Consider the following 24140-nt stretch of genomic DNA (forward strand, 5'->3'; position numbering starts at 1 on the left):
GTGTCCCCTCCAGGCCGCAAGCATGCAGGCTTGGCAAGGCTGCAGGGCGGGGGGATGTGGCTCAGCCTGCCCAGGGCCTTCACTCCCTGGGGGCTCCCCAGGGCTTCCCAGGCTGACCTCTGGGCCAGCATTCGAGGGCCCGGGGTGTGGGGACCCCAAGAGCGAGACCAGGGCTTCGCACCCTGCCTCTCGTCGGCGGCACCAAAACCTTCCTCTGGGCAGGACGGCCTGGGTGTCCCTCTGGTTTGCTGCAAACTGCATGGCTCTTGGTCCGGGTCCTGCCCCCAGCAACTCGCACAAGGTGGGTCTGGCCCCCACTCCAGCGAGGGCCGGTCTGGCCCAGACCCGCTGTCGGGGTGCCTGGAGGGCCCTCAGCTTAGGTGGGAAGGGCGTGGGTGTGGGCGCAGCGGGGTGGGGTGGCACCAGGCTCAGCACAGCAGGGCAGCGCCCGGCCCCTGGCGCCTGCGGCACCCCGCGTGCGTCCTGATCCCACGCGGGCCTCGAGACGCGGCTGCCTCCCAGCCCACCCACCCGCCACTTATGCGCAGGGTGTGGGCTTCTTCAGAACTGGGCAGCCACAGCACTAACCCCAGAATTTTCCTCACCCCAGAGGGACCTTACCTGTCACCAGCCACCCCGTCCTCCCGTGCTCTGCCCCAGCCGGCAACCTCGGCCCGCGTCCGGTGTGCGTGGACCGGCTGTCCCAGACGTGGTGTGAGGAGCAGACAGTCCTCGCGCGTTCACCCCACACGGCGTCTCCAGGACTCGTCCCTGCGGGGGCCCGTGTCACACACCTGTCCCGATGAGGCAGTGGCTCCCGCTGTGTGGTGGGGCTGCACAGTTGCCCGCTCCCGGCGGGGGGACCTCGGGCTGCGTCGGCTCGTTGCCCACTGCACGTAGTGCTCTCGTGAGCGAGCGCTCAGCTGTCTGTGCACGGCTCCCCTCCCCCGGGTGTGTGCCCAGGAGGGGTCGTGCTGGTCTCGCGGAGAGTCCTCGTCCCTCGCGGGAGCGGCCAGCTGGTCCTTGGCAGGCTGTTCCCTTTTCTCTGGTCTCTTCTGTGCTGCACAGGCTCGTGCAGGTGGCTGTGGGGTCACTGCCTAGGGGAGGCCTGGCAGTGATGGGCACGGGGGCGTGTGCCCCCGGCCGGCGCCCACACGCACTGTCCGCGGGTCTCGGACCCTCCCGACCCTCGACCCGGCCAGGCCCTGCCCAGGCCCCCTGCAGCCCGTCCGCCAGGAGTGGCCCCCCGTGCGGCTGTGTCGGCCTTGGCCACCCCGCTCTGATGCTCCTCGGGCGTCCACGTGCAGGCCCCACACGGTGGGTGCTCAGAGGCACCGGAGCAAGCGTGACTGAGGGGACACCGCAGGAGGGGACAGCGTGTGGCGTGTGCATGGCGGCCAGCGTATCGCCGGGGCCCGGGGGGTGGGCGCCATGCTGCTTCGGCCCCGAGCGCACAGTCGCGTCTGGCCGTTCCCAGACTCTCGAGAGCCTGTCTCTGTGGGAAGCCGGTCCCACGGCCAGGAAGGGCTGTGCCTCCGCCCGCGAGGACTGGTCAGGGTCCGGGAGGGCGTGCGAGGACCCGCCCGGCGGGGAGAGGGTGGTGGTGGGGGCCTTGGCGGGTGTGGCGGGGAAGCCTTTCCGGTGACTCACGCGGCAGGGAATTCCCTGATGACTGGAATATTTTTACTCCCGGGCTTGCGCGCAGCTTCCCACTGAGCGCCCAGCAGGTCCCGATAAGGCTGGGACACAAAGGCCCATTCAGGCCGTTTCCCTTCCCAGCCCAGGCTGAGGTTTGCACAACAGCAGCCGCCTCTGCCTCGCCAGCCCGCGCCCTGCGGGGGGCGGGGGACACCCGAGGCAGCGGGCGGGCACAGAACCAGCCGTGGCCACAGTTTCCTGCCGGGATGCAGTCATTAGCCGTCTTCAGGTGCCTCTGTCCCGTCTCGACCACTCACCATTAGACACAGACACTGGCCTTGAACGGACCAGCTTGTTCAGGCCCCTGGGGACGCACAGGAGCGCCAAGTGCCTGCTCCTGGGCTGTGGCTCTGCCAGGAGCCCGGCAGGTTCCGCAGTCCCCAGGCCGGCGGGTGGGCGCAGGAGTCTGCGTCCACCTGGGGCTGCTGAGACCTGAGCTTGGACAGTGTCTGAGTGTGTCCGCTTGGCTCCCATTAGGCTGCGACTTGAAGGGTCTCTGTTTTTGAAAGCTGAGACGGGCGGCCAGGCCCGGCGGCTAGCTCATAGGTGCACACATGGGGCCACGTGGCCTGCAGCTCCCAGGCCCGGCGCTCGCACAGGGCCCGGCGTCCCGCAGGCCCCGGGGGGGAGGGGCAGGGGGACACTCAGCCCCGCGGCACACTTCCCCCCCAGCCACTCCGCTTCTTCACGGGGGACCCTGCGACTGTCCATGGGGGGCCAGTCTGGTGTCGGGCCCTCCTGGGCCTCGGTTTCCCGCCCCCCTCCCACACGCTCTGACGGGGGCCGACACATTTTGCTGAACTTCAGCAAAACAGCTGTGACTGTCAGTGTCCGTGCCTCGGCAGTCAGAGCAACCTTGGGTTTTGTCTTCAATAGTTCAGATTATAATACCTAAAGTTGAGTTTTTTTGGGGGGTGGGACAAACATGGGCTTTGTTATAAGAAAAATTAGAAGCCATGTTTAAAAGGCAGCAAGACTGGGACACTGAGTTATCTGATTTCCCAAATCGAGTGGGGGGTGGGGCTTGCACAGCGAGGGCGCCGGCGTCCCCGGGCCCCGGCCCCCCGGCCCCGTCCCCCGACCCCCCGGCCCCGTCCCCCAGCCCCCCGGCCCCGTCCCCTGGCCCCGTCCCCTGGCACAGTCAGCTGCAGCTCAGGCTGCTCCTCTCGCCCGTGCCCTGAGCTCACAGGACCCCGGACATGAGCCGCCTTGTCGGGTCCTGGTTCCTCGGACTTCTGTTTCCTGACGTTTTTTTCCTGGGGGAGATGTGGGCGCAGATCCCTGGGGTGGCTGGCCCCCGTTTGGTCACCAAGCGGCCTCCGGTCGCGGCCGGCCTCCCTCAGCGGGTGTCCCGAGAGGCCAGGCTCCCCGTGACTCACGCTTCCTCTCTGTCTCCACCCTCCAGCCCTGCCTGGCAGGCGCTGTCAGGGGGAAAGAAGATTTTGTTTAGTTAAAGTTTGGGATTTGTAACACACACACATTTCTCCTTTGAAAACAGCAAAAACTGAGTTTGCCGAGTTCTACTCGCTCGTTTGGGAAAAGACAAAGAGGAAAGATGCCTCTGTGGGGGATTCACATCTGCTGACAGCATCCCCCCAAAGCCCGGCCAAGCAGCGTGCCTGCTGGCTCGGGGCTTGAGAACGGGGTTTGCAGACGTCCAGAGTGTGGGGCTGGACCCGCCCCGAGGGCGGGCCTCAGCAATAGCAGCCCTTTCAAATGCCTCTGTGGAGCCTTTTAATTTTTTTTAAACATGCAGACGGCCACTGGGGCAAGGTTAAAAATACTCGTGTTTGCATTTCTGTGTCCTGATGTGGCAAGAACCTTCGTGTTTGCTGGGCAGTTGCTGTGGGCACAGGCGGGGGACTCTGCCTCCGGCCTGCTCTTTGGAATAACTGTGCCCCAAATGCACGGGGTTCCGCGGGTGAGGGGATCAGGCCCAAGACATCCACTGTACACACCGCGAGGCTCGTGCTGGTGTACGCGGGCCAGGACAGCACGTCCTTCCGTGGGGTCACCTGCGTCCCTCCTGGGCCCCAGCTCCCTCTGAGACGGGCGTGGAGTCCGTTCCCTGACGGCGTGGGGCTGGTGACACAGGGCCCAAGACGGTTCCCGGCGCCCATTGCCTGTGGCTCCCTCCCACACGGCCAGGGTCTCGACTCTGCCAGGCCCCTTGCGCCCACGTCTGTACGACTCAGGACGTCTCCCCGCCAGGCCCTGCGTCTGCTCACCACTCACATGAGTGTGATTTTCTGCTCTTACAAGTTAACATCTGGGCAGGCCAGGCGGGGCCTCGACCCAGGACTGCGGTCTCGGGCCTCTGCCCGGACCCCATGTGTGACCTTGGGTGGCACGCGGTCAGCCATGAGAGTAACAGGCTTCTCGCTGCCCCTTTCTTCCAGATGGCCACCACATCTGGGAAATGGAGGCGAAAACCGACCGAGACCTGTGCAAGCCAGTAAGTATCGCCTGGACGTGCAGCCATGACGGCATGCCGGCCTGTTCTCGGGGCTCCTCAGGCCGGAGTGGGGCTTTCTCCAGAAGCACGTGGCTTGTTTGCCAAAATGAAACGACTAATAAAAATAGCAGAAAGAGTAACAAAGCAGCAAATAGAAGTGACAGAAAGCGATCCCTGAAGCTGGGGCTCTGAGGACGCAGACGAGGTGACTCACAGGACGGCGACCTGCCCACAGTGGCCCTCCCGCCGAGCGGGAGGCCTCACCCGGGAAAGGCCTCCGAACGGCGACGCCTCCCAGCCACACAGCTAGCACGTGGGCGCACACTCATGCTCACGGCACTGGGCCCTTCTGTCGCCCTCTACCTGTCATTGTCACCAGGGTCCCCGCCCAGCCCGCGGCCGCCCAGGAGAACCGCTCTGAGGCTCCGAGTGGGTGCCGTACCTGCCCGGGCGTGCGGGGTGGGTGGCTCCACCAGCGTCCTTGGCAGTGACTTCTCCTTGCCTGTCCTTTTCCAAGAACACCCACTGCTCTTGCTTTGAGCGCGGAATAGATGTGGCGGCGCCCTGATTTGCCCCCAGGCTGGCTTCTCCCGCCGCCAGCCGCCGCGAGCTGGGGGGCAGGGTGCTGGCGGTCGGACGCCCGCCCCGTGGTGGTGCCGGCGCCATGCGCTGGCTCTCAGGCTGCAGGTGGGCCCTGCGCATGTGCCCCACCTGCACCTGGCCTTTCACGGCTTGCTGGTTCTAAGACGTCGTCATCGTTTCTTCAGTCGGTCGTTGATGGAGGCTCTTCTGCCTGGAACTGTCTGGCTGCCTTCGATGTCTCTCCCCAGCCCTTCACCCGCGAGCCACGTCCTCAGGGTTAAAGGAGTTTCTTCCAGACGGCAGATAGCTGCGTCTTCATCCCTCCGACAGCCCGCACCGTCTAGTCAGCGTGATCAGCCTTCAGTGTGCAAAGCGATGGTCAGTCGAGCAGGATTCGCATCTGCCACCGCCGTGTTCCGCTCAGTCCAGGAAAGGCCGCTACCACCTCGAGGCCGACGCAGACAGCGTGGCCCGCAGGTGTCCCAAAGAGAGTCCCACTGCTCCAGCTCCCCAGCGCGTCCCTCAGGGCGTGTGGGCCGTCCTTTTCCTGCAGGTGCAGCGAGACAGGAACTGTGGTTTAGGTCAAGCACCTCACTTTTCTGGGGAGGGTCCCTGTAGGCCAGAGCCTTGGTGGTGGGGCTGAGTACATCTGGTCATTCTGCCCTGCGCCCAGCGGGCCCCAGGTCCGGGGCCGCCACTCTGCTCTGTGGCTCTGCCGGGGGAGCCATCTCCGACTGTGACTTCACATCCCTCCTCCAAGCCCGACTCCATTTGCCAGAAGCCCTTCCAGGTGGTGTCAGGTGGAAAGGACCCTCCCTGGCCCCAGGGTGAGCCAGCCTCTGGGAAACTCCCTGGCACACTCACTGGGCTGCCTCTGGTCCCCTGGCATCCTCTGTTCCCCTCAGAAGCCCTGAGGAAGTGCTGCGGGCCCAGGAGAGTCGCCTTCCGGACAGAGGACCCCGGCCCAATGGGCCCACAAGCCGCGGAGGCAGCCCAGGGCCTGCCGCGGGCAGCTGGCAGCGGGGCAGAGCCCCCTCCGCCTGCCGCACCCGCACCCTTCCCGGCCCCTCGGCCGCCCCCCCCGCCCTGCCGCCGCGTCCACACCGGTCACGTCACAGCCGTGCCCCGCGGCTCCTGGGTCCCGCTCCACGCAGGCCTCGTCCCGTCGGCTCTCCTGCCGCGGCTGTGACCGTCCACTCTCGTCCCCGAGCAGGAGGAGGTGGTGGCAGAAGTCACGCCTCTTTGGGGGTCAGAATTATTCCTGCCAAGTTTGCAAATTTAGATTTTTTTTGCCATTTAGTTTTCTTTTTTACTTCAAATCATTGCATATTTTAAAGGAAGCTTAACTGTTGTATGTTTTAAAAGAAACATAACGGTATGCGTGACTAATGATTTACTTTGATAGCTTTATCCTTCTTATCTCTTAAATGAGATTAACTTTTATATTTTTTCTAATTATTAAAAATGCCACGTTCATTGTAATTTGGAAAATATAACATAGTATTAAAAACAGACCAACACCCAGTGGCATTTCACCACTTAGATATGACCACGTTTGATAAATTTCCTTCCAGTCTTCAGGTTGTGAGTGTGGATAGGTACATGCTACATCGTGTATATGTTTATAAGCAGAATGGGGTTGCGCTGTGTGTATAGTTTACATACGTCCGTCAACATTTAGACAATGGATGTTCTTAAAACAAGTCACATGGACGTGTTGAGTGCCGTTTGTAACCTCTATTCCTATCACTGCATTTTCTTTCTCACTTTCCTTTGTCGTGCATTTAAGCACTAATGCTGTCGCGGGGACAGTATTTTGTCACATACTCAGAGTATTTAGAGAGTCGAAGCATGTCCGCCAGTGCCCACATCGAAACACAAGCTCCCACTCCCTTGGAATCTACAGAAACCTTCCCCGCGAAGCCGGGCAGGCTGGGAGGGCCCCCGCCCCGGCTGGCACAGCGCAGACGCGCCCTCACCGCCTGTGGCTTCCTCTAGAGGAAGTTACTTAAACGACAGAGCCGCGTGGCCTGGAGCAAGCGCGGCCCCGGGGGCTGCGCCGGCTGCTCCGCTCAGCCTTCTGCTCGACATGCTCACGACGTCGTCATGCACACGGTTCTGTCTGCGTTGCTGTCTCACGTGGGTGATGAGCCACAGCACTTCAACGAAAGGGTGACACGATGGGTTTTCCTTACACTCTTTCCCTGCTCGTTAACCGAAATCGTACGACCAAAAAAGCTGAAGAAACTTTTGGGTCTGAAATGCGTCCCCCACAGAGACCGTGTGCAGCGCTGCCGCCTCGGGTGGTGCCGGAGGCTGTGGCACCGACGCGTTGGGGGCCACACCGGCGCAGCCTCGCATTGGGTGCCGAGGGGTGCTAAGCCCGCGGGTGGCTGGCACCTGAGCGCCCCACCCCCAGCTCGGTCCTTTCTCCCGTGATGCCATGCTGCCCACGGCCACTTGCTTTTATGTTTGTACTTGAAAGACCAGAATGCTATAAAAGTGTCGTCGATTTTTATTTTAAAACCTGAGAACGTAACGGCAACACCATAAACCGCCTGTTGCATCTCAGCCTCGCTCGCCAGCTGCCCGCCACCTCCCGGAGCTGCCGAGCGTCCCGCTCTCCACGCTCTAAAATCGAGGGAGTCTGGGAGTCTGTGACTTGGGCTTTGGGGCCATTGTCATCACAGAACCTGTCCTCAGAGACCTGTCTCCAGAGAGCCACCTGCCCTGGGTCTTTGTTATCACTTACCTGCACAGGTGCTCCTGGCTCCACCCACAAGCCAGTGAGTGAGGCCTTTTTTGTCTGCAGAGATCCCTGAGCCCGGCTTCAGGGCGGGCAGAAGCGCGGGGGGCCTCTGAGGCCCCCAGTGCCGAGTGGCCGCTCTCCTCTCAGCATCCGCTCTCCCGGGCGCAGTCGGAGGCTGCGTGCCCTCTCACAGCGTCTTGGACCGCCTCTAGCTCTGGGAGTGCAGGACGTGAGGGCCCTCTTCCCTGCCGGCCCACGTCACGCGTGGGGTCTGCGGGCGGCTTGTGGGCTGCCTGAGCCGCCGGGAGCTGTCCGGCCGCACGGGAGCGCTCTTGTGAGGGCGGCGTGCGGAGCGTTGTGCGTGTGCGAGGTGCTGACCGTGTCCCGCCTGTCTGCCCCTCTCTCTAGAATTCACTGGTGGTCGAGATACCGCCGTTCCGCAATCAGAGGATAACCAGCCCCGTGCAAGTCAATTTCTACGTGTGCAACGGGAAGAGGAAGAGAAGCCAGTACCAGCACTTCACCTACCTTCCTGCCAACGGTAACGCTATCTTTCTAACCTTAAGCGCTGCAAATGAACCCGTGGGGTGCTTTTTCTAAAAGACGCAGAAACTGAGCTGCTGTCGCCACAAACAACATGGTTGCGTTGGACCTTTAAGCTGCGTTCCTTTCCTGTTAGCAAGACCACATCAGGTCCTTAAAAGAGAAAGCACAGCTCCTGGCGCGTTTGCCGTTATTTCCGTGGGGGACAGGTCAGTGCATCGGGGCGATGACGGACCACCTTGCCTGCAGGGGGGGGACACACGGCTCCCTCCACGAAGCCGCGTGCTCGCGGCACAGTCCGTGCACGCCTGGGGCGGAGAGCAGACGGCTCTGATCCTTCTGCAGGCGCCTTTAGCTTTAGCCGCGAGGCCTTGCTTTAAGCCCGAGGGCGTACGCCCGGTGCGGCCGTAGCCCGCACTGCTGGCTTTCGCGCCCGTGCCAGGGTTCCACGTGGCGCCCGTACCTGAATAATCGCTTTGCCCGGGCGCCTTTTCCTCAACCGAAAAGTATTCTTGTTCACGTTCTCCACCTACACATTTGGAGGATGGCTTCTCATTGCTTAAAAAATCAGTTTACACTTTCAACTTTTTAGGGTGTCTTCTTAAAGAAAAGACCATTTTTCCCACGCCCCCCCCCCCACTGGTAGAAAGCGAAGGTGCGTGGCACGGGGTGCCGCCGCCCGGCGTGCCGTGGGGCCCCGTCACGCCCCTGGCAGCCGGCGTGTGCGTAGGGAGCGTAGCGTGGGTCGTCCTCCTGGATCTGATTGTGTGTCATGTGAGCTGAGCTGTGCCAGCAACCCTCACACTGCGGCCTTTGTTCCGAACGCGGGAGCCGTGCCATGTAAGGGGGAAGTTACGCTCCAGACGCCGCTGCAAAAGCCGCCGTGCTGTCATCCTGGTGAGGCGAGGACTTTCCGGAGGGTTTCCGTTTTCCTTAGCGTAGAATGTCACTCACAGTAGACTAGATGATAGACAGCCCTGAAACGCCTGTGCCGACGTGAACTGCCAGGCAAATGTCAGCCGTGCCTTCGAAGATTTGAAAAAGAAGGTTTCGTGTTACCGCACCACGAGCATGGACACGGAGCGGGACTTCGCAGTGGTCCGCGGCAGGCGGAGGCGCGGGGACACAGGTGTCCTTCCCGTGATTGTGGCTCACGTGGGCTTTGTGACCTGTACTGCACACACGTCATGAATCCTGTCCGTTCTGATAAGGCACAACACATCTTACCAAAGGGAATATTAGTCTTTTTTTGAAAATGTAATGATTGTGTCCTAATTAAACTTCAAGCATGGTTGACCAAATATTGCATGTTTTAAAGAAAACCTAGGCCTTATACATGAAAATTTCTTCCTACAGAAGTTTAGAAAATAGCTCTAACGTTGACGTTCCAGGCAGCATCCACTCCAAGTTCACAGAGCGCTGAGCGCTGTGTCAGAAGAGGAAGGGCCTGTGTGTGACGGGCACACTGCTCGCACATGGGTGGCCGAGGCCCCTGGGCACATGACTGGATCATGTATGTGCGCCATCCTGTGTCACCCGCCCCGCTGCGGTCACTCGGCTGCAGCGTGACTCCCAAAGCGATAACAGCCGCCCTCTGCCCCAACAAGCAGTTCAGCACGCCCACCTCTGCCCAGGGCCCCGCCACACGCCCCGCGTCCCCCGTCAGCGTGCTGTAAGCGAAACCCCGCGGCCCCCTCCCTCTCGCTGGCACCCCAACCTCCGTGCTCCCGCAGAGTCCTCGGCGGCAGGTCGAGCCTCACCCCTCTTGCCTGTACCCCTCACGCCCTTCTGGTAGCGTCAGGCCTGCAGGCCCTCGGCTCCCTCCCTCACTTGTCCCCCGGGACATGCTGCGGAGGCGGAGCGCCAGCTGCCAGGCCCTGGGTGCCCCTCCCGGGGCGCACGGAGGGGAGACAAGGGCCCGCCACCCACCGCTGAGCTCCGAGGCGGGGACCTCAGCCGGCAGCGACCTGCGCCCGCTCGTGGGCCGCCTTCGTGGGGCCGTCGACATAAATAAACGCACGAGTGCCACACTCGGCTCCACAGCAGTTTCGGTTTGGTGTTTTCCTCGCCGTGCGTCCTCGTCCTCGTCCTCGGGCAGGGCAGGGCGCGGGCCTGCGGGCCGCGGGACAGGGCTCGGCTGACCCCGCCCTCCACCGGCCATTCAGCTCGCCACGCCCCCAGCCAGGTGCGTTGATGAGGAGGAGGGTGCTCCGGTCTGCGCCCCTCCCGCACCCCTCGCCAGGACTGGGCCGCGCCCCCTCACAGCCGCACATGCCCCTGTCCGCTGTGGCCTCAGGGAAACCCGCCTCCAGCGGGGGCGGCTTTTCAGCCCCGCAGCTTCTCAAGCTCCTGACGTGAGCTGCGGAAACGTCCCGCGCGAGCCCCTGGGATTCAGCTTCGTGCGCGAACATGCACGGTCGAGCCTCGTTCTGGGTTTCCCTTCAGCAGTCGGTGGCAGTAAGAGGACCGCCCGGCACCGCTCCCCTTCACGGCGCGTGACACGCCCGTCTCAGTGCGGCCCTAGGACACTGGCCTTGGGCAGAGCCCAGCCCTGGCCGAGTCGCCACACGCCAGGCCGCCCCCGCTGCCCCAGCGCAGGACACGGGGGGTTGCGGGCGCTGGAGCGAGCGTTGCGGGGGCGGGAAGGGCCCACGCCTATGTCACCTTCTTGTCACCGTCCCCACTTCCCGTCTCAGCTCTCATGTTGCCTTCCGATGACGAGGCAGCAGATGAACCCACCGGGGGCAGCTCCTCGGCGCGACGCCCGCCCAGGCCCTCCACCCCCACCGCCCTGCCGTCGGTCGGTGGCCTGGTCGCTTGTCCAGGCAGTGCTCAGACAGGGGCGAAGTCGCGGGGCAGAGCGCAGGGGGCCCTTGGCGGGGCTGTCGTCTCGGGCTGTGGGGCCAGGGCCGTCGGGTCCCTCACCCGTGGCTGGGGGCCGCGTGCTTCGCGGGGAGAGCTTCCCGTCTAGCGTAGGGCCGTGAACGAGCTCAGCGGACTGGAGACTTCTCGCGTTCTCGCGGCCACGCCTCCGCCGTCCCGCGCACGCGGGGGGGACACACCGCACCACCTACCACCCACAGACGCAGCTGGGGGTGCCCTTCACGCCTGCCTCGTCACTGCTCTTGTCTGACCTGTTTGAGCGCAGCCTTCCGAGAGCCAGCCGGCCTGTCCCTGGCCACGTGGGCAGAGGCCGCGGCACCCGTCTCGAGACAGGCGTGCCAGGAGCAGTGACGGCTCTGAGGCCTGTTCCCAAATGTCCATTCAAACTAACGATGGGAGGGGGCCTGGCCCATGGGGCCACACCGCCCACGGCCCGCGGCTCACATCCCAGGTGGCCGCCCCGTCCCAGGACAAGACGGCAGGGTCGAAAGAATTCCGGGTGACCTCGAAATTACATAAAATGAGAAAATCATGACAAGAATTGGGAGATATTGGGGAGTTCATCATTTCATCAGATGTTTTTAGTTGGTTTCCCAGAGACGCCTGTGACGGCACCTGGCCCCCCTGCGCACCTGGCACTAACGGCAGGGGGCAGTCCTGGAGCTCCCCTGGGGAAGGCCAGGGGCTCCCTGCCAGGGGCCTGCTCGTCCTTCACAGCTGCGTCGTCCCAAAGGCCATGCGGTGACGACCACTCAGCCTGGGGCACGTTCCCCGCAAAACCTGCTCAGGACTGGGGAGGAACAGCTCCGGCCCCTGGGAAGGGCCACTGGCCAGGGACAAAGCACCCCCGGGGGACTGGCAGCCCCTGGCCGGCCTGCACTCTCTGTCCCGACCCTGAGGTGGCGGGGGGGGGGGCTCGTGGGCCAGACATCAGCAGAAGGAGAAAGATCGCCACCAAGAGATACACCCTCCTGCCCCTGCTAGACACGCCGTGGTGACATCGTGATTCTCGGGAGGGGATGGCCAGCTGGAAATACTTGCCCAGCTCCCGAGGGAGGGAGTAGGTTCTAGGTTCTCGTTTGCGTGGCCAGGTCCAGAAGCAAGTGTAGCATGAGGGCTGCGTGGGGCGCAGTGGGGGGTGCGGGTGAGGTGTGGCGGGGGCTGGGTGCGGGAGAGGCAGGACCGGCAGGAACAGAGCCAGGTGCCGGCTGGGATTGCCGCGTGGTGGCCAGGAGCGGCAGGGCGGCTTGGGTGGCAGGCCGGGGCCGGTTCGTGGGAGGTGAATGCAGCAGCCTGGTGTGGCCCTGCTGGCCCAGGTCTTTGCACAGCCACCCAGAACGGTGGCCGCCGACGTGAGGACCCAGCTCTGAGCAGCCGGCAGAGCCGGGTCAGGTGCTGGCTGGTCCCGACGGCACTCGGTCCAGGTGCTCTCGGCCGGACCCTGGTCCCCGGGGCTGCCGAGTCGTGGGTGGAGCCTCGACAAGGCCCCCCACCTGCCCTGCGGCCTTGTCCCCACGCACTCGCCGGGTCTGGCTTCACCCAGCCCCGGCTCCTTCTTCCCAAGTCTGCTGTGTTGGAGGGCAACCCGAAGCGACAGCCTTCATGGAGTCCGTCTGCGTCTCACTAGTGACGCTGGGTGGCCCCTCGGCTTCTGTGGGGGGGACGCGGCCAGCTGGGGTCATCGAGCCTTGGCAAACCTCTGCCTACAGTCCTGTACCCTGGGTCCCCACCTGAGCCCCAACTTGTGAATGTCCCCTGAGCCCCAACTTGTTTTATAGACAAAGAAGTGGGACTTAAGGAGCTTGAGCCGTTGGCCCTGGGTGAGCCACCAGCCCGCGGTGTAGACTGTGGGAGCTCCCTTCTCAAGACAGGTGAAGCCGAGGGGTGGCAGGTGGGGGGTGGGGCAAGCCAAGGTGGTGACAGGGGCAGATAGGGCAAGGAGAAGATGCTCTCCCAGTCGCTGGCTTCCTGCAGGGTCCCTGAGACCTCGAGATGGTCACCTGGCAGGCCGCTGTGCCCAGCAGCACAGCTGGTCCATGGCCATTCTGGAACCTTCCTGAGTCAGCTCGGCTGTGTCATGACCAGATGCCCAGGGTGCGAGCTCGTGTTGGCAGTGGGCTCCAGGCTCCCCAGGAAGAGCAGCGAGGACAGGCCAGGCGTGGGAGTGACTGGAGGCCGTCCCCTGCGGCTCGGGAAGCCTGGCTGTCTCGGGCCGGCTCCCTCCGTTTGCTGGGCCTTTGCGGACTCAGCTTCCAGGACGTGTGCCTGGCCACCACATCGCTGACCCTCCGTCAGGCGGCCCGAGCTCGGGGGGGCTCCCCAGGTGTCAGGAGAGCTCCAGTCACAGACGCGCACAGGCATGTTTACCTGAGGGATGCCTGGACTGCACAGCCCGACTCCGTGACTCGTGACTGCCAGCTCACCCGGGCTCCCCGGCCCCGTGTTCCAGCCCCCAGGGTGCTGGCGGAGGGATGGGGCGCGGATCCAGGATCCGGAGCTGCGGAGAGCTCGGTGCCTCGGGATGGCCGGGCGGGTGGGGCCACGGGGCAGGACCTGCTGGCGGCCCCACCCGAAGGCTCCTGCGTGGAACCTGGGCACAGAGCAGCCTGGCAGGGGCGGGGGGGGGGGGGAGGGGCCCCTGGCTTAGAAACTTGAGGGCCACCGAAAGCAAAGTGAGTCAGGGTGACGCCAGGGACATCGGGGCGCATGCAGGGGGACCAGCCGAGGCCGTGCGGCGCGGGCGGGGGGCCTGGTCCCACGCAGCTCTCGGGCGTCTCAGTGAGCACAGGGGGCACGGCCCCGCCTGGCGGGTCTCGGCCCCACGCACACAGCCGTGGGGAGCCCCGCCGCCACAGGGCGCCTCGTGTCCGTCCCGTGCACGTCTGGCGCCGTCGGGCAAAGCGCCGTCGGTGTGTCTTTCGACTTGTGAGCTCTGTTTTGACCATTGTGAGCCGCCAGCCTGGCCGGGTGACAGGTCCCCACGTCCCTGAACCCGGAGAAGACTGGCGGACGCACACTGTAGCCACGAGCCGGCGCCGAGCCGGCGTGCGCCTGCCGCCTGGAGCCGGGGCCACCGAGGCTCCCTGTCCTGGTCCCCAGCTCGGGTTGGCGCCGGGACCTGCGGAGGTGGCTGCAGCCCCGCGGGAGCCCGGGCGGCGGGCGGGGTGCAGGGGGCTGCGTGGGGGGCGGCGAGGCCCTCTAAAGGAAGAGGCCGCTCAGACCGAGACGCCGGACCCTCGCCGCGCGCCCATCGGCAGGCTCTGCTCCGTGGACCCGCCGCCCGGCCCTGCGCCCGGAGAGGGCGCCTCTGCCCCGGGGGGCCGGCGACTCTGCGGTCCCGTCAGCCTTTCCTCCCTCGTCAGAAAACGCGCCGCCTGCCCCCGATTGCCGGTGCCGTGTTGATGCTGAACCTTGGGCTCCGGCATCTCGCAACAAACAGGAGACAATCTGACCTTTGTTTTCTTCAGTTTAGAACAAAACCTGCTCTGTGCAGGGCTGTAGACGTGCCTGGCAACGCGATTCGAGCTGCAGCGGTGAGGTCACGGTGAAAGGGGCGGGCGGCCGAGGGGCCACTCCCCGCCCGCATCGCGGCGCCGGGCCGTGTTGCTACCTGGTGACCAGTTACTGCAGACGCAGAAAGCCGTGCGTGACGGGGTCGGGCCGCTGTCACACCCCAGCCAGGGCCTCCCAGCGCACTCGCCGCTCACAGGCTGGAAGCCAGAAGCCCGAGCTCGGGGCCGGCAGGCAGGATGGGGACCTGGGGAGGACCCCCTTCCGGGTCGCGGACCCCGCCTGCTCGCCGTGCGTTCACACGGGGACAGGGCGAGATCGTGCGCCTCCTGCTGAGGCCACCCCCTCCCCGTCACATCTGGAGCCTTTTAGCACCTCGTTTCACCTAACTACCTGCTAAGGCCCCGTCTGCAAACACAGCGATGCTGGGGGTTAGGGCCTCACCCGTGGATTCGGGGTCACTCGTCCGTAGCAGCGTCCCCTGGCTTGTGCAGGGTCCCAGCGCTGGGCCGTGCTGCCGGGCCCCGAGTCCTGGCCCCGCGCCCCTGTGCCGTCCGGCACGGGGAGATGGGGGCCCACGGCAGCCGCCAGGGTGGAGGCGGGCCGCGCCCACGGCTTCGTTCCCGACGGTGCCCTGTCTTCCTCGCCGCCCGCACCCGTGTTGCAGCGGGGAAGCGGAGGCCTGGAGGGGCCCCAAGGCCGCCAGCTCGTGGGTGGCTGCAGGACTCTCTCCAGCTCAGACCCGCCTGGTGGGGAGCTCGGGGCGGGGCCTGGGCAGCGCTCCGACCCTGGCTCAGTCGCCGAGCAAGTGGCGCGTCTCTCCCAGACGCAGCTCAGCACCCTCGCGTCCGGGCCGCGCACCGAGGCTGCTCGCTGGGAAGGCGCGTCCGCGGAAGGCGTCTGCTTCGTGCCCGTGGAGGTCGGCGTTGGGGGTTTGCGCCTTCCTCACGGGGTCAGCGCTGCCACGCGGCAGGCGTCAGTCTCGTGCGAAGGCCGAGAGCCCAGCAATAGGTCGGCACTTTGTATTGATTTAAAGTTCCATCGTCCTTTTCTGGATAAAGCAGTCGGGGTCACGAGGCACTGATACCCAGTGGGAGCCAGTGCCCCAACGTCCCCGTTCCAAATGGGCAGAGCACCTGTCCTCGCCTGCCGCCGGGTCAGCGGTGGGCCCAGACTCGGTCTCACAGTTGGATTATCGGGGTCGCCGTTGAGTGGAGGGAGCAGGGTGGGCTCGGAGGATGGTCAAGATGCCCCGCTCCTTCCTGTGCTTGGGTCCCGGTCTCTACCCAGATGGACAGGAAGCGGCATTTCCTGCCCAGCCGCTGCGTGAGGAAGCTAGTCAGTGCGTTTGGTGTTTGACGGAGGGAAACGACAGGCCTTAGGGTGGCCTGGACCCCCCCGTCTGGCGGGAATCGCACCACGTCGCCCCCGGCACCCACGGGAGCTGGCCCTGCCCACGGTCTTTTCATCTCTTTGGGAGTTTGGGCTTTGAGACCAAGTTGGGATCAAGTTCGATTTCGCCCCTGGACCTTATCACAGGCCAGGTCACCATCAGCTCAGCCCGCTGGCCGCCTCCATTCTCTTCACTGATTAAAACAGCCAGTGGCGGCTGTTTGCAAATTTCTACCCTGGGCAAATGCAGGGTGGAAATCAGCCGGTCACTGGCAGACTGGGACGTCACGGGGCCCGAGGCCTGTCTGGATGTGTGCTGCTTGGTTTCAAGGGACGCATCCGAGAGCTTGCAGAAGGGCGTGTGGATTGGGTGGACGGGTAGCTGAGCCCCGACAGGAGCAGGTGCACACGGACCTCTGCCCACCGTGGGACACTGTGGCAGGGCCCCAGGCTGCACGCCGTGGGGCCTGGGGCCTGGGGCCTGGAGCTCGTGGGCGCAAGGTGCTGACCAGAGGAGGGTGGGGGCGTCAGCGGGCGGCAGGGAGGCCTCTGCTCTGCACCCAGCGCAGAAACCCCCGGGCCCGCCCCGTCGGAAGGTACCTCCCACCCACCATTGCCTTGTGGGGAGGGGAGCCCGTTTGCCACACTTGGGGTTTGTCCAGGCGAGGCCAGGAATGTTCTGGCACGCTCTTTGGCCCACAGAGTGCGTTGCAGAGGCTGCAGGTGGGGCAGGGGTGCGGGGGGTGGGGGCTGGCCAGCTCTTTCGGTCTGCGCGTGAGGGGGAGATGTTGCGGCCCGGCTCCTGGAGACGTGAGCCCCGCACTGGGACGGCCCCTCCCTAGGGCTTGAGCCCCTGAGGCCACCACTCCTGGGGCAGAGACTTAGACTCTCAGTGAGATGCCGGTGGCAGACACAGTGAGCCTCAGCGCCCTTGACAGAGGGCACAGCATGGCTTTGGGAGCCAGAGTGGCGGCTTCACCGTCAGACCTCACCCGCTGTCTCCGTGTGGAGCCTGAGCCGTTCGGGGCGGCCAGCGGCTCTGCTGCCTGGCAGCCCCCTTCCCTGACAGCGTGCCCGAAGCCACGGCAGGCCCGACAGGTCAGCACCGGCCGTCACGCGGTGGCCGTCTGTAACAAACGCAGGCCGCAAATGCACCGCCGGCTGACTCAGTGACCTCAGCCAGCCGCGGCGTGGCCTCCTGTGACCGCCGCTCTCACCCAAGCCAGCGCAGAGGACGCAGAGACAGACCCGACGTTGCGTCTCAGCCAGTGTCAGGCCTGGGAGGAGACCGCTCCGGGCGAGGGGAGGGGGCGCCCCGCTGCCCAAGGCCTCAGCACCGAGGGGCCCATCCTCCCTCGCGGTGGGGAGCAGCAGGGGCCTCACCCCGTGGCCCCGGTTTACCAGGGGGCCGTCGTTTCCTTTGAAACCCGCACGCGACGCGCGGTCGAGACGCGGGCACGGTCGCCGTGCGCTCACGCCTGTCAGCGTCGCGGTGCTGCAGGGCAGTGCCGTGTCCATGTCCCCCAAGTCGCCCCACGTGCCCCGGGCCGGGCGCGCGGGCGACCTGTCTGTCCCTGAGCCCGTGCGGCTTACTCTGCGGCTCAGCCATCAGGGGGCTCTGTCCTGGCCACTTCTCAGCGGCCCTCGGTCCCCGGGGTTGTGCGGAGCTCCTAGAGCAGGCAGGTGGGGGTTCCTAAGCGCACACAAGTTTGTTCCCAAAGCGCATTGTCACGATGGCCTTGTGTTGGAGCCCTCCGACCCCGGCCACGCATCAGAGGTGGGAGCATGTTGCCGGCGGGGACCAGGCCCGTCGTGGGTGTGGCGCGGCAGCGGCTGCAGACACAGGGGCGCAGGGGCCACGCAGGGCGGGGGAGGCCCAGCTGGCTCGCCGGGCGGGTCCCCGGGGGGTCCCGGGAAGGCCGGGCAGGGCCGGGCCCAGCCTGGTGGCTTCGGGCCTGGGCCCACTCTCCACGCCCCTGCGGTGACAGGGTGGGTCCTGGAGCTGTCAGCGGGCGTCGCATTGCCTGTGTGCCCCCCGGGGCCCCTGGCTCGGGGTGCCATGCAGACAGACCAGTGTGGAGGTCAGTGCCACCCGCGGCGGCTTCATAGCGGGCGTCAGTGAGACACGGCGAGGCTGAGCAGACAGACCGCAGCTCGCTCGCGCCCAGCAAAGCTGTCCTGCGGGCCGCTGGCCGGCCTCCGGGAGTCACTGTCTCCCGTGGGGCGCTCGGCAGGTCGGGGTGCTGCTGGCGTTTCTCGGGCAGCTTGTTTGGGCTGCACCTTGCATGTCCCTGGAGCAGACAGGGTCGGTGTGTTTAAGGAGCTCAGGGGACGCGTCGTGGGAGAGACGAGGTGGCCTGTGCCTGCTGAGGGCGCTGCGCCCCGGAGCGAGTCCCCCAGCGCCTCGGTTCAGCCCCGGCGACTGTGACTCCAGAGCCCGGAACATGCTCGGCGTCGCGCCCAGGCATCTGCCGCCAGGAACTGCGGCTCCGCCCGGGTCCGTGTGTCCACTGGCGCAGTTTTCAGTGACAGCCGTGCCCAGCCCTCAGGACCGGGGTCTCTGGGGCCGACTGTGGCCTTTTGGGCTTTCTGGGTTTACAGTACGCTGGGACAGGCAGGGTGATTCCAGACGGGGCAGCGCCTGGGACCTGCGCCCCGCCCCGCAGAGCCGGCCGCAGGGCTGTCCTGGGGGCTGCTGGCCGGCCCGAGGCCACGGGGGCCGGGGCGGGAGTCCTCATCAGCAGGCCCCGACTCTGGTGTGCTGATTGGGAAGGTGATGGAAGGACCCGGAGTCGGGGGTGGGGGAGCTTTCCCAGGAGACTCTGCGAAGCCGCAGGGGCTCTGCTCACGCTCTCGGGCGCGGCCCAGCGCGGGGCCTCGGGCGGGCCTGGCTGGGGCTTCTGGCAGCTCTGGGCGCCTGAGCTGCACATGTGCCGCCCCCAGGGCCTGCGGCCGCCGTGATGGGGGGGCTTCACGTGGGAGTCTTCGCCTCGTCAGGGGGAGACGGCTCTTCCACAGGCTCACGCCCTCCGGAGCCGCGTGCCCCTCGCAGAGGCTCACAGCTGCTGGCCTGGATGGCAGCTTGAGTGACACGCAGCCAAACATGCAGCCCTGAGGACGGCCAGCTCGCGTGTTCTCTAGCCCGCGACCTCGCAGGGACTGGAGCCCCCGGCCTGGGCCGGGCCGGGCCAGTCGGCGGCCACACACGGGTGACGGCCGTGACTGAGGGGCCTCCCTCGCCGGGGCTGCCCCGCCGGCAGCCGCCCGCCGGCGCACAGAAGGAGGTGAAGACGCGATTCGGACGGTTTGGCAACAGCTCGTTCGTTGGGAGCAGCGCCGCATCTGCTGTGGATCGTAGTCACTCGGAACGGCGGCCATCGAGGCGTCGCTTTGTGAACGGTGTAGGAGGCGTGAAACCAGCAGCCGCCTGGCCCCACAGGCAGTGAGGGTGGGGGCGGGGCCGGGCGGGGTCCCCCCTCAGGACGCCCACCCGCCCACCCTCACCGCCTGCGGGAACCGAGGCGCCCGGTCCGGCCGGGCCCGGGGAGAGCGCCCGCCGCCCCGCGCCCAGCATCCCTGCTCCCGCCGCTCTGTCCGCACTGCCAGCTCCCTGCAGGGGTGGACGGGGCGGTCTGGGCGCGGCTCGGAGCCGCCCTCGGCGGCCAGCGTGGCCTGGCGGCTGGCTGTGGCTTCCACACGCTCCGGTTTAGGACCGGAAACCGCCGGGCGGGAAGGGAGGTGGCGATTTTGCTGCCCGAGAAGGCAGTTTTTCCATTCCTCGTGGCTGGAGGCGCCTCTCCTCACAGACGGCCAGCCTGCTCTCCCCTGGCTGTTCCCGACTCCGACGCCGTGCGCCCGCGTGCCAGATGCACAGGCGCGTACCAGGGCGTCAGGAGCAGCGGAGGCGCGGGTCTGCGTCCAAGCTCACATGTCCGCTTTGATCGCTGCAGACCCACGGGCCCCCGCGCCCAGAGCTTCTGCGGCTCGTGCAAATGGATTTTTACAGCACATTAGTGCTGGGGGAGCTTCCAAGGAAAACAGTGCTCCGGCACTGGAAGCAGCTGCAGCGCTCCGGAGCCGGTGACTCACGCTCCCGTGTGTAATTGGGTGGGGGAGCCCGGCAGGAGACACAGGGGCTCAGTCAGGGCGCCGTTTGTTTTCGGAGGCTGTGCCGGCCGCTGCCCGCCCCTCGCACCCGCACGCAGCCTGTGTTTATCCAGCTTCCTCTCCTCCTCACAGTTCCCATCATCAAGACGGAGCCCACCGACGACTACGAGCCGGCCCTGACCTGTGGACCAGCGAGCCAGGGCCTGGGCCCGCTCCCGAAGCCGTGCTACGGCCAGCAGCTCGCCATGCCGCCCGACCCGGGAGCCTGCCTCGCGGCCGGCTTCCCGCCCTGCCCACCGAGGAGCAGCGTGATGCCACCGCCGCCCAGCGCCAGCCCGAAGCTCCACGACCTCTCTCCTGCCCACTACGGCAAGGGCATGGCCAGCCCGGGCCACGACCCCCTCAGACTTCAGCGGCCAGCCGGGGGGGCCTTCGTGGGGCAGGAGGCGCCGAGACCCGTGGGCGTGCACCCAGGCTCCCCCCAGCAGCCACAGGTGAGTCCACAGCTGAGCAGCAGCTGTTCCCCGGGTCACCAGCCAGCACTCTGTGCCAACAGCCCCTCCTCTCCGCTGCTGCCCGGTGCCCAGGAGCCGACCTGTTTGCAGCCCCGCAGCCCAGCCCGCCCACCCGGGATGGGCCATCTGCAGCACCAGCTGCCGAAGGTTCCGGAAAAAGCGTCTGCAGCCACCCGGCCTCTGCCACTGCCCGAGGTGCGTGAGGACAGTAATCATAGTCTGGCCCCCACTCCCGTATCGGTCAAGCGAGAACCTCAAGACTTGGACCAGCTGTACCTGGATGACGGTAAGTGCCCGCGGCCAGGGGGGCGCGCGGGCTGGCGCCGAGCCGAGCGTGCGGAGGAGGGGTGTGCGGCTCTGCCGCCGTCGGCTCCGCGCGGTGGGCAGGGCCCGGCCCAGGTCGCGCGGCTCTGCTCCGTCGCCGTGGCCACCACCACGTCCCGGCGACACGGCCCACGACCTCGGCGTGCGCGGGCTGGCGGGCCGAGCCGCACCCAGCGCTGCCTGGCAGCCTTGTCAGGAGAGGCGCCGGGCGCAGGGCGAGCCCCTCGGGGGCCTTGGCGGGCGTAGAGGACGGTGACGGACGTCCTGCCCGGCGTGGCTCCGTCGAGGTCCGTGAGGGCTGCGGTGGCCTTGTCGGGAGCTTGGTGGACGATCGGCAGTGAACGGGACGGCCCCCGGCCCCCAGCGTGGGGCCTGCTCCGGCCCGGCCGCGGGCGCGCTCCGAGCAGACGCGCCACCGAGCGTGCGTGTCCGGGGCGGCCGAGGAGGTGGGACGCCGGCCGCCGGGCGTGAGGCCGAGCCCCAGGGTCCCGCCGCACGGCGGGGACAGAGACGCCGTCCCCCCGGCCACTCCCCGGGGACCAGCGCGGCCCCAGCCGAGTGGAAGCAGGCGGTCCTGGCCTGACCTGGGCCACCTGGACCGCGGGTGGGTCGGGGCGTGGTCGGCCGCGGGAGCCGTCTGTGAGGGAGCCAGGCCTCCTGTCCCGGGCCTACGTCCTTACACAGACCGGTGCCGGCTGGTGCTGGGGCCAGCTGCCCACCGCCTCCCAGCCGCTGGACTCGGGTCACACCAGCCCAGTCTCCCCAGGAACATGGCCCTCGGCCTCCCCCGCCTCCAGGTTGAGGCCTCAAAGCCGTGAGCTGTTTTCTCTGAAAGCCGTGGCCCCGCAGCCTGGCGAACGCCGCGGCTCCTCCGCATCCCGTGCCCTTCCCAGCAGGCCTTTCGTGCGGAAGAACACCGGCCCCGTGCCATGCGGGGAACGGTGGGGCCGGCCTGGGACCAGCCTCAGGGGCTGAAGCCCCGCAGTGCTGGCCCCCAGTGTCCCCGCAGGCTGGGTGGGCGCTGCGCGCCAGGCCGCAGACCCGTCTGCTCGGCGGGACACTCCTGCTCATGGCTGCGAGCTTCCCGCAGTCTGTCCCGTGAGACTCTGGCTCTGCGGCCCCTGCCCTGTGCTGTGGTCTTGTCTTCCTTCTGCGCTCAGGGGTGCGGCGCCCCGAAGCTGGCGAGTCTCCCTAGCCCCCAGGCCCACAGCTGCCCTCGGCGGCTTGAAGGGGGTCGTTAGGGCCCAGGCTCATGTGGACAGTTCAGTCCAGAGCCATGTCCATTTAACCTGCCCCTGAGCACACGCAGGGCCCTGACCGCGTGTGACCACAGAGAGCCAGTGGGTCCCGCTCCCTGCCCAGTGTCCGGCCAAGGCTGGACACAGCACTGCAGCGTGGCCCCCTGCCCGTCGGCTGTCGTCGGGTCCTTGCGCTCCGGCCCTGCCTGAGCCTCCGCCGTCCGGCCGAGGGCCGACAGCTGGGCAGCGCCCTGCCCATTCCCAGCTGCCCCGGTGCCTCCCGGGGCCAGTGTGGCCTTGTCGTGCTGGGCAGCAAGACCGGGCCCGGGCAGGGGCCTGCGTCCAGTGGACTCAGCGCCCCGCAGAGGCGCTGGAATGTGGCCGTGGGGTGCCGAGCCCTGGCCGGTCTCCGGGCCCTCTGGACTCGGTGGCGAGGTCGAAGCTGAGTGAGACCCTGGCCAAGACCTCCAGTCCTGGGGGGGGGGGGCGTCCACCACCTGCCAAGCACACCGTCCCAGCTCACGCATCCCCGTCCCTGTCAGCCCGCTGGCGACTGAGGAGCCAGGCTCGGGCTCCTCACCTGCGAGGCAGCTCCCTCCCCTCCCCGCGGACTCCTGGAGGCCCTGCCTCAAACCGCCTGCACAAGCGCCCTCCGCTCCAGGACCCGGCTCTCGCCTGCAGCACGAGGTCATGCTTTGCGGGCGTCTGCTCTGCCCCCCCCACACTCCCCTCCCCTCCCTGGGACCGCAGCTCTGTCCCCTGGTGCTGATCCTATCTTGCCAAGCCTCCTGGGGGTGCCCCAGCCGGCCGGGCTGCACTGGCCCCGCATGCAGGCAGCTGTCTGTCCACGCATCTCCAGGCCACGACATGGTCCTGCCGCCCAGCCCAGCCGCCCAGCCCAGCCGCCTGTGCGCAGTAGGTTCCTCCCGCCCCCGTCCGTGGGCCTCGTTCCCCCCGAGTGGCCGCAGTCCCAGCCAGTCACACACAGAGCCGCGCGGTTTCGGGCCGTGAGAGCGAAGCGAGGCCCGTGTCTCGGGGTCAGGACTGGGACCACGGTCCAGGCCGCTGTGCCCGAGGCCGCCCTAGAAGGCAGTAAGTGCACTGACATGACTTGCACGTTTCCTCCCCCTACGTGACGCTGCATTGCTGGTTCCCAGAACCGCAGGGGGAGCAGGCACAGCCCCGAGCAGCTGGAGACTGCTTGCCAGCCCGGGGCCCCCAGCAGACACCCCGATCTGCCCCCACGGGGGTGTCCCCTGCTCCTTCCAGAGCTGGCGGCAGGTGGAAATGGCAGACCAAGTTCTGCCAGCACCCCACCCCTAGAATGGGCACTCCAGAGGGGACACGTCCCAGAAGTGGGGGGGTCTGCGGGGGACCCGGGCCACATGTGTGGGCTGCAGCACCGCACAGAGGTGATCCTCTGTGCAGCTCCCAGCCAAGACGGGGCGAGAGTGGTCCCCACATGCAGGCCCAGCGCCCTGCCCGGGGGTGGCCCCTCACCACTCAGGCTGCGGGGCTTCTGTCGGGCAGCAGAGCCAGACCTCATCTGATCTGGAAAGCAGCCGGGACGGGGGTCGCTGGGAGCGACCGACGGCTCCCTGAGTGCACAGGAGCTTGGAACGCCGGACGGGCCTGGCTCTCCCCGGAAGTCTTGGGATGCTCACAGCTGTGCTGGGGGGGGGGGGCAGGTAGGGGCGGGGAGGGGGTAGTCAAGCGAGCCATCTGCAGAGAGGTCGGGCCTCCGGGAGGGTCTCAAGGCTGGATCTTTGCTCCAGACGTGGCCCTAGGGCCCCTGACCCCCCATCTCGTACGGGCAGCGCCTCCGTCCACGCAGGTCAGCCAGGGCTGCTGAAGGCAGAGTCCAGGCCACGGTCCGGGCGTGGGAACCACAGCCCCTGGCCTCCTGCCCCAGACTTGGAGGGCCGCAGGGGGTGGTGTGCACCGCGGCCCCTCAACGGGGAGGGTGGGAGAGGGTGGCGGTGGGTGTGGGCTCAGCGTGACGTCCTCTGAAGCCCGGGTGACAAGCCAGCACCAGTGGTCTGACGCTTTGCTGTCCCCGCGTCAAAGCTCTAAGGGGTGAGGTTTTCAAAACCTAACTTGTCCAACGAGGTCAATGTCAACAAGCCCGCGCGTGTTCCGGGGCA

The 24140-nt window shown here is 66.6% G+C and overlaps 1 protein-coding gene across 6 annotated transcripts in view; it reads left to right on the plus strand.

The window, feature by feature from the left end:
* NFATC1 (nuclear factor of activated T cells 1) overlaps positions 1-24140 on the plus strand; it is an 87046-nt gene that overhangs the window by 42529 nt on the left and 20377 nt on the right. For 2 of the 6 annotated variants that reach the window (XM_036230177.1, XM_016126517.2), the window contains exons 7-9: positions 4098-4153; positions 7893-8025; positions 20052-20720. In XM_036230177.1, coding sequence (XP_036086070.1) covers positions 4098-4153; positions 7893-8025; positions 20052-20720 — 858 coding nt within the window. Of the gene's footprint in view, positions 1-4097; positions 4154-7892; positions 8026-9383; positions 10078-20051; positions 20721-24140 lie in introns of those variants that run through there. The other 4 variants (XM_036230178.1, XM_036230179.1, XM_036230180.1 and 1 more) reach the window with 4 other exon arrangements.

Source organism: Rousettus aegyptiacus, unplaced genomic scaffold (genome assembly GCF_014176215.1).
Source record: "Rousettus aegyptiacus isolate mRouAeg1 unplaced genomic scaffold, mRouAeg1.p scaffold_m13_p_12, whole genome shotgun sequence".
Classification (NCBI taxonomy): Eukaryota; Metazoa; Chordata; class Mammalia; order Chiroptera; family Pteropodidae; genus Rousettus; species Rousettus aegyptiacus.